Source organism: Nelumbo nucifera, chromosome 5, assembly GCF_055504915.1.
Source record: "Nelumbo nucifera cultivar China Antique chromosome 5, China Antique-T2T, whole genome shotgun sequence".
Taxonomy (NCBI): Eukaryota; Viridiplantae; Streptophyta; class Magnoliopsida; order Proteales; family Nelumbonaceae; genus Nelumbo; species Nelumbo nucifera.
In genome coordinates, this window is record NC_142653.1 from 82,059,833 (window position 1) to 82,072,746 (window position 12,914).

The following is a 12,914-nucleotide window of genomic DNA, read 5'->3' on the forward strand; positions in this document are numbered from 1 at the left end:
TATTTATCGTGACCTTGTATTTATTAACATTTTTAGGACTTATTGAAGTATGTATAGTGTTTTCATGCATATCCTCTATATCCAAAGTGAATCTTAGTATGTCTTTTAAAGTGGCGTTTCAGGTACACTTTGCATTTCCAATACTTAAAACATTGCTTACAACAAAAAGCCTTGAACTTTTCGTAACTATGACAAACCCGTGCATTCCCGATCCCAAATAAGACTACCACCAATATGAGGCCATTGGCGCTATGGGCCTGAAAACGAAGATTTCATCAAGGAATGAAGGCCGTAAGCCCACTTAAAGGAAAAGGAACAGAACGAGAAAGCAGAAAGGAACGATGGAAGCGCTATGGGCCTGCTAAGTAGATGCAGATGACTAGATGGTTAAAATATATTCCATATTGAAACCACATGACATGAAATGAATGCCCAACCACGTCGACAACAATAGTGCAATAATGCTACATCCTATTTTGCCTCAAAATGCACTGTCATATCTCACACCCATCGGTCTCTGGCTTTAGGAATTAGGACTCCAGTGCTCCAAGGGGGGAAAAAAGCTCCTCCAAACAGCAATGTGAACTGCCCGTAGAGGATGCACCAGTGCATGCAAGCATGTCATCCATCCATCCAGAAAAAACCTATGGATTCATGCCAAGGTTATGTAACTATGCAAGTGACCATCATTCTCATTTAAGAAAGGTACAAGGCAATGATTTCATGACTCTCGAAAGAGGCTGCTTGCCTTTCAGAACAGATGGGGTTTCAAATGTTCCCTCTGCTTCTCTCTTTTTAATATTTTTCAATTAAATGACCAAAGTGACTGTACATCTGGGGTGGAAAATAGACCCCCAATGTGCGGCCTTGCCAAGGTTGTATTTCCATTGCTACCATCCGAACCACGCTCAACCCAATCCTTTCTGCAAGATCACCAGAAAAAGGAAAGTTCATGATCAGACAAGGCACTAAGGATTTCAACAATATTTTTCAAAATCTAAACAGATGAAAACAATGTAGAAAATAAACAAATAAATGGCTAATTGTAAAGAAAAATATATGGAAATCAACTTATCAAATCCCTTAAAAAGACTAAAACAGAAGGTCATGAGTACACCAAGATCAATAACCTTCCCTGCCATGAGATGCAGTCCCACTATTTCTGCCCCTAAACAACTACGCCATACTGCAAATCAAAATATCAACCCAAGTTGAAACACATCTTCCAGAAGAATCTAAAATCAACCATTTCTTTATCAGCCTTGATAGAATGACACCCTTGCCTCTCAAGACCAGACCAGCCATTTGAACTTGGTGGTATGAAGTCCGTTAAAATCAAGTCTGTGAGGGGCTGAAATGATGGATTAATGGGCTGGTATTGGGGAAAGAAGAATAAAGTTGGTATTGGAAAAATAAATATAAGGGATCAAACAGTAAAGTTGCAGGCAGTACTTCAGCCAACAAAAAAAAGAATAACAGAAGAACAAATACGAATATAAGAGAGGGATAATCATAATACTTAAACATTCCATAACTTTTGATTTTTTTAATACAATAAGAAGGCCTTTTACAGGAGGGCCCTTTGAAAGGGTGTTGTTCTGGAAGGACTTTGAAAGAAAGATACCCAACACTGTTTGAATTAGCCCAAAACAAGGACTGTCTGGTAACTGAGGTATATTCCCTTGGTAGATTTACAGGAGACTGGTGTCCCAGATTCAGAAGGAATCTGAATGATTGGGAAATAGCACACTGGTTGGAGTTGATGCAGAACCTTAGTTCTATCAGGCCAGACCCCTCCAGTCCAGATAAAAGGATCTGGTTGGGGGATCACTCGGGGTTGTTCTCTGTTAAATCTTTCTACAAGTGCTTAATTAGAGAGGAGGGAGCTTCCCTGAACAGAGAATTTGGAAGTCAGTTGCTCGACCTAAAGTTGCTTTTATGTTATGGACAGCTACTCTTGGGAAGTGTTTGACAGCATACCCATTAACAAAAAGGGGTTGGGTGGTGGAGAGCCAAGCAGATGTAGTTTATGTGGGGCAGCTTCAGAAAATGCAGAACATCTATTCATTCATTGCAAACTTGCTAGCTGGATTTGGGGAAAATCCTTGGGGCTGTTTGAAGTTCAATTCTGTTTCCCAAAAGATCTGATTTCTTTGTTGGAGTGCTGGCAGCTTGAGGGTCTGTCCAAGAGAGGGAAAGCTTCATGGGAAGTGGTCCCGACAGTAGTAGTTTGGTCTATTTCGTTGGAAAGAAACAGGAAATCTCCGAAAACACGTGTAATTCAGAGGATACAATTCTCAAGAGCATATGGAGAAGAAACAATTCTTGGTCTGGAATGCATAGACAGCTAAAGGATATTCCTTTCAGTTCTTTTTTTTATCATAGAAATCATTTTGTATCTAGTTCAGACATATAATCAGCTTTTGCTTCTCTTCCCTGCTTCAATTTCTTTTGGAGCAGGGTTTGTAAATCTTTTGCTTTCTTTAATACAAACCCTTTTCTCAAAAAAAAAAAAAGGCCTTTTACACAGTGACGACCCAAAAGGATCATTAGCCCATTAGAACCAACTAAAACAACAAAAGAGAAAATCATAAAGAAAATAATCTAATCACTTACATCCTAAAGCACTCAGCTAAATACCTGAGAAGGCTTCCTAAACCAAGCAAATTTACAATAATTTAGCAGACTCCCTATGGGTTACTACTAACATAATCATGACAAAAATCTTCCTAGAGAGTAAAAGTCAAACTGACATTATAAATCAAACAGAAAATGAAGTTGGTTAGATTAGAGAGATGCAAGAAGGTTTTTGAAAGCTTTAAAAATCTAACAATATAGCAGACGTTCTTCCTTAGCGGCAGCCCCAATTGGACCATCATCTGAGTTCGGATGGGCTCCCCACAACCTGTCCCCCATCTTGGGGTGGCTGGATTGGGCCACAAAGAACCCCAAGAGAACATATCCAGTTGACAGGATTTTTCCTCAAATCCCTGTTCTTTTTCTTCTTCTTACAGGTTTTCTGTCTGCACTTCACCTTGGAGCTAAAGACCATTTTGGCAGCTCTACAATGAAAGGTCAAGGCCACAATAACATTGGTAATTGAAGTAACCTATCAAGATAAAACTAATGGCCTCTTTTAAACAAGGAATTGTATTGTATTAAATCTATTTAAGTGTCAAAAGATTACATCAATGTTTACTCTTAAACAAAAGTTTAACCAAAAAGAAAAAAAAAAAAAAAATATAGCAAATGCCCCTAATCCTTGTTGATTTCACCTTGAGGCTTGAACTACTTTTATACTCAAAAAAATTTCTTTCATTTTGTTCACCGATATGGTCCCAAAGACTTCAAATGGTATAATATTCTATAAAATTTTTCCCCTCATTTTTTTTGATAATTAAAATTTTGCCCCTCTTACTCAATCCCTGAAGATTTCCAGCCAAACATGAACTTTTCAACTAATACTGGGAAGCAAACTTCTGCCCCAAACAAACCTAGACATCTTGCCCATAGTTCAGTATCACCAAGACGGTGCAAAAAAAAAGACTGACTGATTCTGGATGTGTTGAGAATAGTACACAGATTTCATTATCTAGCATCATACCTCTCTTACTGACATTATCAATCATCAAGCACTTCTCCAATTCAGTATTACAAGCTAGAAATGCCACTTTGGGTGGCACAGTGAAGCACCAGATCATTGAATAGAAAATTTTCCTGCTACTGTTTGGAGCATATTACTAAAGGACCTCACAGAAAAAGCTCCAGAACTGCCTCACCCCCACACTCATCTGTCCTCTTCAGTTGGACAAGGCTTTATCCACTGAATGTTTTGCAATAGCTCGGCAAGGTCTGAACTTCCCAATCATTCATATTCCTTCTGAACTGTGGACTCCATATCACATCCTCATTTTTCATTAAGGAGTACTCTGCCGCCTGTGCACTGATCTTCGTCAACTCCCCTACTTGCATTATTTCACTCTTGTGCACATAAACCTTGAAATTGCCCCAAACCACCATCAAATGTATTAGAGATGTTACATTTGGTCCAGGGCTGCCTTGCAAATAATTGAATATCGTCTGAAATTGCAGTGAAGGAATAGCTTCCATTTCCCCATCCACCTGAAGGCCCTCAATATAGCCCCTTTTAACTACCTTGATAGTCAACCTGATCAAAGTTTAAAAGGGCAGCCCAGTGCACGAGGCTCCCACCAATGCAGGGTCTGGGGAGGGACAGATGTATGCAGCCTTACCCCTGCACATACAGAAAGGCTGTTTCCAAGATTTGAACACTGGTCACCCAGGTCGCAATGGAGCAACCCAATCGTTGCGCCAAGGCCCACCCTCAACCTGGTCAAAGTTTTTGTGACACAAATGAAGAGAAAAAGGTGACAAGGAATCTCCTTGTCTGATATCCCCTTGAGCTAAAGAACTTTCCTTGAGATGCCACATTTATCATCATCATCATCTAAGCCTTATCCCAACTATATCAGGTTGACTACATGCATCCTGTTTCACCATTCCAATCTGTTAGTTCTGCATAGATTGTTAAATTATGAACACTTAAATCAAGAGATGCCACATTTGTGATAACAAATTATATGTATCGTGATGACAGATAATCACAACTGAGCAGGAAAAAGAAATAAATCCAGGACTTTCCAATTCATGTGGTCATAACCTTTTCCAAATCTATTTTGCACAATACTCCCACAGTCCAACTTTCTATTCTTGAATCAATTAATTAGGGAATATGGTCTAGCAATTCCCTTGTTACCTTTCTCCACACATCCTTTTTCAAACTCCTTATATTTCAGTTCACCAACTGCTATCATTTCCAATTATTCCTATTTGGAATGGCCCTACTTTACCAAAAATCAGAGTTTTTTCCCTGTCCTGAGTTGCAACAGATACAGAAGACATGGTACCTCTAACCCCTATGTGTCAATTCTTGGCTTGAAGAATGCAGATCATGCTAACTAATCACCTATTTCTCTCTTGCTCATTCACTTCTAAGATATGGAAACATTCTCTTCCCATTTATGGTTCTCTGTAGAATCCCCTATGGCTATGGTGGATCTCTTCTCTCCCCATTTGAATCCCCAACATTCAAAAAGGACAAAGATCATGAAACAACCCCTTTGGCTATGGTGGATCTCTTCTCTCCCCATTTGAATCCCCAACATTCAAAAAGGACAAAGATCATGAAACAAAAGCAACCGTCTTCTAGAGTATGTGGCGTTAAAGGAGTGCCAGAACTTTTAAAAATAAGGAACAAATTGTTAATAATATAATTGGCCTGGTCATAGTGAAAGTTGGGAATGAGTTCAAATGGATTACAATGGCTAGCTTTGCCCCCCACAAGACACACTATTTTGGCTTGAGCAGCTCCAGACTTGGGAAGGATAAAGATGAACTTTGATGGTTGCTGCTTTTTTTATCAGCTTTGGCGGTTGCTACTTAGCCAATCCATGATGATTGGATAATAAAGGATCTATAGAGATCATGATGGAAGTGCTCCACTAAGCTACTTGAGCAAAGCTGGGGAGGAATCTCTCTAAGGGCCAAGCTGCTTGCCCTTCTACAAGGACTAATCTAGCATTTTCCATCGGGCTGGAATGGATTAATTATGGAGGGGACTGTGAAGTGGTAATTGGATGGTAACCTCAAATTCAGAAGGCCCTTGGTCCCTAAGATGTATGATTAGAGAATATTGGGCTTTTGGTCAGCAAGAAAAGATCTTTCAGGTGGTCCCAAGGTAGCAAATAATCTAGTGCAAGCTATTAAAAGATAAAGGGTAACAAGAGAACAAGAGTTGGCTTGATCTGCATGGGGAAGGTGCAAGGGCTACATAGCAACTATATGGTGTAGTCTAATCATATAGTAGGGTCATCTGAGTGCTGGCATATTAGTACTGAATCTGAATGGGGGAAGTTATCCCTACTGCACATAATCAAAGAACCATGAGTGAAAGGCCACAAGTAAACTGTATGTCTGTATCATTGTACATCCTTAACACATCCCACTCAGAGATGGTGTGCCTTCATGCATTTTTTGACCATATGATCGCCGATGAGAACATGCGCCTCCACCCTTGCTCAGGATTTTTAAATGCCACATACTCAAAGTACTAGGGAAGATTCATTTAATCACAAAATCTCAAGGGAGCAGCCAAGGATAAAATCTGAATTTTCTATGCAGTTACTTAAGGTGGTTGCCCACTCTAATCAACTAATCCACCATGAGACACTAACCTTGCATCCAACATTGTGATGGGGTGACAGGATGTGACATCTTATTCATACCATAGGCAGCCAGAACAGTAAGATTTCATCTTCAAGAGGACGAGTCAAGCTAAGCTCTGATGGATTTTCTATTAGTAATCTTTAAGCTTGCACTTTTCTGGAGCCAGGGAAAGGCTACAGGAGCAACTTTGGGGAAGAGAAGGCTGTTGGGAAGGTCCTTGGTCACAAGAATGAACAGCTATTTCTACTGGACATCAAGCTCCAAAATCTCCCCCTGGATAGCTTGGCTAGGGGAGAGGTTAGGATAGTCCAATATATTAGGGGATCAGGGATCAGAATCTATTATATATTGAAACTACTAATGAGTAGGAGTTTTCAGTTTTATGCTGTTCTTCCTTCTCATTTGTAGAGAGAGGTGCACTTTTGTTTTTAGTCCTACCTTATAAAATCTTTTGTCTCACTACTGATAAAAATCATGCAATCATTTAAGCCCCTGCAGAATCTAGGGCTGTTTTGGGGGATAAAGAAATCAGCTTAAAAAAAGAATCACTTTTTGCTCAAAACTCATTATTCAAATAGTGATTTTTTGGAAGAGATTTTTAAACGAGCATAGCCAAGGCCTCCATAATCCACATAATCTTATTCCCCAAGTTCATAGCAAATTTTGACTAAAACCCCCTTTTCTAAAGCTTTCTCAATAAACCAATCAAGACCTCTAGAAGGGGTTTATCATTGCATCACAGCTCTTTCCAGAATTTAATTCTTGATTCCCCCAACTTTATAATACATGCTCCTTTATAAAAATAATTCTTTTTTTATACAATTAGGCAATTGGCTCTGTAATCTTCTTCACCACATAGAGCAAATGGTGATGAACAACTTCATGTCCCTCCTAATTGGTCAATGGGCCATATGGCACATATACAATAAGGCTCTCCACACTACGAATCATTTCCACTGATAAAGAAAGTACAATTGCTTTTCAACTTTTAATTAATGGAGTCATAACAGAATATGTATTACTAAATCACAAGAAAGCACAATCTTTCTTGTTGAAGAGAAACATCCTCCAGGACTTGCAGAAACATTAGAACTAACCCAAGTAAACAGCCAACCTGCCAAAGGAGTACCCCCACTCAAAAGAAAAGAAAATACTTACTTGATATGGATAAAAATTATAAAAATAAATAAATAAATGAAAGAAAGAAAGCATGCTAAATTAACATGTAATGTCTCCAAAAGCTCCAATACAATGATAAAAGCCACATTCAAAGCTTCTTATTGTGCTCACCCATACACAAACAGCACTGCTACACAGACAGAATAATTAAAAAGGAGAAAAGATTCAAGCGATCAGTACTCACTTGGACCAGCAATTAGCTGCAGACAGTTCGAATGGATGGTTAGCTGCTGAAATGCTTGGACCACCATAAGTTTTTTCACTCTGAGAAACATCTTCCCTAGCATTAAGTGGAGGGAACTGGTTATCTCCATTACCCAACAATGGCTGGAAGACAGATTTCTGCAACCAAGGATCACTATCATTTGAAGCAGGACCAAAAGGCTTAAACATTCCACCATTCTGGCAATTCTCAAAACAAACTTTTTGTGGAGTGCCAGGAAGGATTTGATTCTCCTTCATAATTTGAGATGGCATAGTCTTGTAGGGTAAAGGATGTGCAGCATCCTCCTGATTCGATTTGTTCTGTCCTAGGGGCAAGAGCCAGTTCACAGGCCCACCTACTAAACCAAGTCCATCCTGACCAAGTGGAGACGTGCCCCACATCTGCCATGTCCCTTGTTCATGGGTATTGCTTGATTCCAAGGATGAAGGATGCAAATCACCAATCTTTGGGGTGCAAGGAAGGCTAGCATGCTTTTCTTCAGCAACTCTTAAACGTGAAATAGGAGACTCAATTGGAGATGGCCTGTGAACTTCAACAGAGGCATCCTGTAGAGTGCGGGGCTTCTCCAGTCCTAAGCCTGTTATAAATCCACCACCTATGTCCAAAGGAAAATTGTCAAGTGATTCTGAAACTGGACCAAGTAAAGACTCTGGATCTGGAACATAACACGGATCTTCAAAAAGCTCTGGCTCTTCAGCTATAGATTCATGTGTTGATTCTCCAACAAGAGGAAATATAGTTTCAGCTGCAGAAGAAACTGAACCATTACTTGCCAGAACATTTGGAAAGGAGACTATTGTAAAAGGAGATGACATTCCAAAATGGATTGGACTGCCCAAAGGATGTGATGGTGATGCTTGACCAGGTAACAACAGGTTTTCATTATCTGCCTGGGGTTTATGATTATGCCTGCTTATGGTATTTGCACTTGAAGATGGAGTTGCAGAGCTGCGAGAAAACAGCTGCTGCCATGACTTTTTTGGTGTTGTTTGTTGGTGGTGCAAAGCTACCTGCATGATAAGAATCAGGGGTAAGCAGAAAAACAACAGTAAATAGCATAGCAAGTAATTTCGGTGTTATATTTAAGTAGAGAAAATGTTATACACTGAGTACCTCACATCCAATACATGAACATACCACCCCCATCTGGCAGTCCTCACAGATGAGACCCCCCTCCCCCAAGGGTTTATCTTGGTGTTCACTAAATCATTTTTCAAGACTGTTAAATCAATGGTAGGCCTTGGAAGGTTAATGAAGGCAGAGTCATAAAAGAGCTCAACTTTGTAGTCTCCAGGTAGAACTTGAACAACTGAAAGAACATTAAGTTCAAAAGGTAAAAAAAGGCCATTGACCAATGTTGATCCCAGCTATCTGGAGTCTTGGGAGGGGTAGACTGGATATGGTCCTAACCTTTGTCCTTTTTTCACACAAAGTGGCCACAATCACTTACATATAAATAAAATTACCTTACCTTTCTCTTAAAAAAAAGGTGGCCACTCTCAGTCTCAAACACACATTCTCATGCTTGCCAGCCCAAAATTTTACTATTATACCAAGTGATGGCCCCTTTAAGTTCAAATGTACAAAAGGGAAATCAAAGTGTTGGTTGTCAATCGGTCAGAGGTGTCCAAGTAACCTAGGCTTTAGGTGATGAAGTTGTGGCATTGGGCATCCCTCCCTTCTTTTGAAAAGGGTAAAGTATATTTCATTAATCAGAAGCAATTTTACAAAATTTACATGCGGCATCCCTCCATTTAAGCAATTCAGATTAAAAAAAAAAATTAGTAGTGAAATGCATTCAACAAGGGAATGTCCATAGAGAATAATGACATTGTGTTACACATGTATCATGTAACTAGTTCAATAAATAAAAATACAGGATTTCTAATAATTTACCTTTACCTGGTCAAGAAGTATAAAAACTACTTATAGCCAAAATGCACATACAAAATCAGAATAAATGAGCATGACTTACAGGCCGTTGCAAACTGCCCTCATTGGTTTTATCATCTCCATTGAATGTTAATTTCCCAGATGTACGTTCGGTCAAATGTACCTCTCTACGATTGCCAGAAGTTTGGACCTGCTCTACAGAATTACTAAACTTGTTGGATTTACAAATAACAGTCGCAGAGGGGTGAGTCCCCTTCCCAAAGAAACTAGCTCCATTAAAAGCTTTAGATGAATTAAGGAAGGAACCTTTCACATGGTCCAGATATCTAGAACCAGTGCTTCCCCTGATAAAATTGTTTGCAGTTGTAACCTTTACACCATGGCCCACTTCTGAGCTCTGCACTCTCAAACCTTCATTTATCACTTTCTGAAAGTCTCGTCTTTCAAGCTCACTCCTCTTGTCAGAATCCCTTTTCTTTTCATTATCCTTCCCAGCCTTCCTTTCCAACTCCTCCCCATCAGAATTACTTTTACTGGACACTTTGTCTTTCTCCCTCCTCCTCTCTTGGCGCTTCCTTTCTGCTTCTCTCTTACTGTCTTTTTCCCTGACAGGAGATGATCCTTTTCCACGCTCTTTTTCTGCCTCCATCTTTTCATCCCTCAATCTCCTCCGTTCCTCCACCAACCTTGCCACCTCTTCCCTCTGCTTTCTTTCTTCCTCCTCTAAAAGCTCTCTCTCTAACCTAGCCTGTCTCTTCTCCTCAGCTTTCCTCCGAGCCTTCTCACCTCTGCTCTCATGACAATTCACCCCATTTTCACCTTTCTTAGACAACATGTCCTTGTGTTCTGCATCCAATGAAGCATCTCCTCTTTCAGTACTTACCCTAAAAATCTTTCTCCAGATCCACCTAATGCTTAAGATTAGCGATGCCAACAGCTTGCAGGCACAAACAAAAACACCACAATAAGATCTCTCGGCCAAACAACGGTCGTCGCTGCCAAAAATTGCACCTCCATTCTTCTCCCAATGACTGGACTTACCGGGAAAAGATCCACCAACCCAACTACCGCTGTCTAACCAATCTTGACCACAAATCCATCCATTCTCCGACCAAAGCTTCCCGTTCCATATCTTCCCAATCCCAGAATTATCAATCCCCAACCCAGCAGGACCCGGCAAGTCTAAAACCGGCCTTTTAGATATATGCCCACAATATGAACACATAAACTTTCCACCGCCTGGATTCTGATCCCGATAAGGCGTCGAGCAGTTCCTACACCGACGTGTGGCGGTCTTGCGTAGCTTCTGCATCTCAATAGCCTCAAACCTCTTCCTTTCCCTAAGACGAGCATTCCTACGCGCCCTCCATGCTGAAAGCTGTGGCATCAAAACCTCGTACCAGAAAAGTGTGACCAAAAGAACCAAAACGCAGGCCAGCCTCGGAGACGTGACCTCAAACCGGAAACCAGGTGGCAACAGCTGCGAAAGCGCCCAGAGCCCTATAAGTGGAATTACTAACCACGGAAGCATGGTGGCAACCCGCCGAGACCACTTCTGAACGACGCACAGTATACACATTATCCTCTAACACGCACCTATCTTTTCCAAATAACCAAGGAACCCTAGAACAAATAAAACCCTTCTTTGAATCCAAGCAATTCCCCAAGACGAAATTAACAGAGAAACCAATCTTTACCGAAGCAAACCCTAGCCTACGTTCTTCTCGGGATTGTATTCAAATGCCATGATTTCTCATCCAATAAAAAATAGACATATATATGTACAAGAACGAAACCTGAAAAGGCGCTAAATACAGAAAATGGCGCTCCGGAATCTTTCCCCTTTATTTGAAAACATGAAAGTCCTGAATCCCCGAAACCTTAAGTGAAAAATGGATCGATTAGGTTTCCAACCAGTGCGGTTCGTTGCCACCACAGCTCGTATTGTGCAGATTCATTTAAAGAAGTGCAATGGACATCTGGTGAATGAACAGGGAAATTGGATAAATTAAGAGGTTTCTGACTTACATATCTGCCGCCCAAGGTCCAAGGTGAGAAGGAAAAATAGAAAAGAAAAGAAAAGAAAACCCTTATTTCGCCGCGACTGGTAATTTCCTTTTCTCCCGTTATTTGTTGAAAGGAGTTCGGTCGGTGCTTCGTTCGAAGCGTCTGTTCTGTTCGCTCTTTCGTTTTTTCTCGGTTCTTTTTCTTCTTTTTTTTTCGCCCTGTAAGGAAATGAGAAAAACGAGAGAAATGAAAGGATAAGAAAGGGAGACGGGGAGTTACGCAAGGAAAAGATTAAAAGGGAAAAAAAAGAGAATCCTGTTTTCTGATCTTTCTTAAATAACAAAAGAAAGGTCGGGTCGTGTCCTCGTCGTCGTCGATTAAGAAAATGATTTTTTTACGGAAAATTCTATTTTAGTAGCCTAAACTTTGGGGTAATGTGAAGTTAGTATCTAAACTTTCAAATGTGTCATTGTAATACTTAAATTTTTAAAAAATGTTAAATTAGTCCCTGTTGTTAACCTCATAGTCAAGTTATCAGTTGAAAAGATCAAAATTATCCTTCAAAAGAAGACATTGTTCACTATCTTTTACCTTGAGACTGAACTAGTTAAGGTGTTTGAGATTCTAGAATAATGAAGTCATTGTCTTCTACCTTTAGATCTGAAACACATTTTTGTCTAGTTATTTCTTTGCATTCCCTCTATCATATTTCATGTTTTTTCTCTTTTTCTTTGAAGATAATCAGTTCAACCTCAAGGTAGAAAACAATGAACAATGTCTTCTTTTGAAGGGTAGTTTCAATAGATAATTGATGGTCGGTTAATGGCAGGGACCAATTTGACACTTTTTGAAAGTTTAGGTACTGCAATGACACGTTTGAAAGTTCAGGTACTAACTTGACACTACCCCCAAAGTTCAGGGTACTAAAGTGGAATTTTCCCTTTTTTTTAGGGAGAATGACGATTCAGCCCAAGGTCAGAATTTGTAGGCTCAAAGTACATTTGGGGCAGGTGCCAGCTTGTAATTGATGCTAATTCACGGGCCGGTATGGGTGCATAGAGTGTGGGTTTTTGACCTTTTGAATGTTTATAGCTCTGCAGTGAAAATTAGAAATCCGCATTGGGCTTGTTCGTACTTCTCCGCTTTTTTTAAGGCTATGAGGAAGGTCTTGGTGATCAATCAGATTTTCCAACAAACTGGTATCATAAAGGTGATCAATTAGATGGTATTCATAAAAAATTCAAAGGAAATGCTTTGATTGGTCAAACTCTTCTCGTACCATATCATTGCTATATCATAGATTTTCATATATATATATATATATATATATATATATATATATATATATTAGGGGTGGCAATTT

At 39.8% G+C, this 12,914-nt stretch overlaps 1 protein-coding gene across 1 annotated transcript; it reads right to left on the reverse strand.

Annotated features, from left to right (window-relative positions):
- Positions 1 to 376: 376 nt before the first annotated feature.
- On the reverse strand, positions 377 to 11,845 carry LOC104593796 (uncharacterized). The gene is made up of 3 exons (XM_010253804.3): positions 9,627 to 11,845; positions 7,610 to 8,661; positions 377 to 923 (listed from the first exon to the last, which is right to left on the reverse strand). The coding sequence occupies exons 1-3, from the start codon at positions 11,121 to 11,123 to the stop codon at positions 806 to 808; spliced, it is 2,667 nt and encodes an 888-aa protein (XP_010252106.1). The 5' UTR covers positions 11,124 to 11,845; the 3' UTR covers positions 377 to 805.
- Positions 11,846 to 12,914: the final 1,069 nt, after the last annotated feature.

Excerpts from the sequence above, each read along its gene's own strand:
- LOC104593796 (XM_010253804.3), bottom strand. The coding sequence starts at position 11,123 with ATGTGTATACTGTGCGTCGTTCAGAAGTGGTCTCGGCGGGTTGCCACC. Across the intron at positions 8,662-9,626 it reads AGGGCAGTTTGCAACGGCCT|GTAGCTTTGCACCACCAACA; the intron begins GTAAGTCATGCT and ends CTTATCATGCAG. Across the intron at positions 924-7,609 it reads GCAGCTAATTGCTGGTCCAA|AAAGGATTGGGTTGAGCGTG; the intron begins GTGAGTACTGAT and ends GTGATCTTGCAG.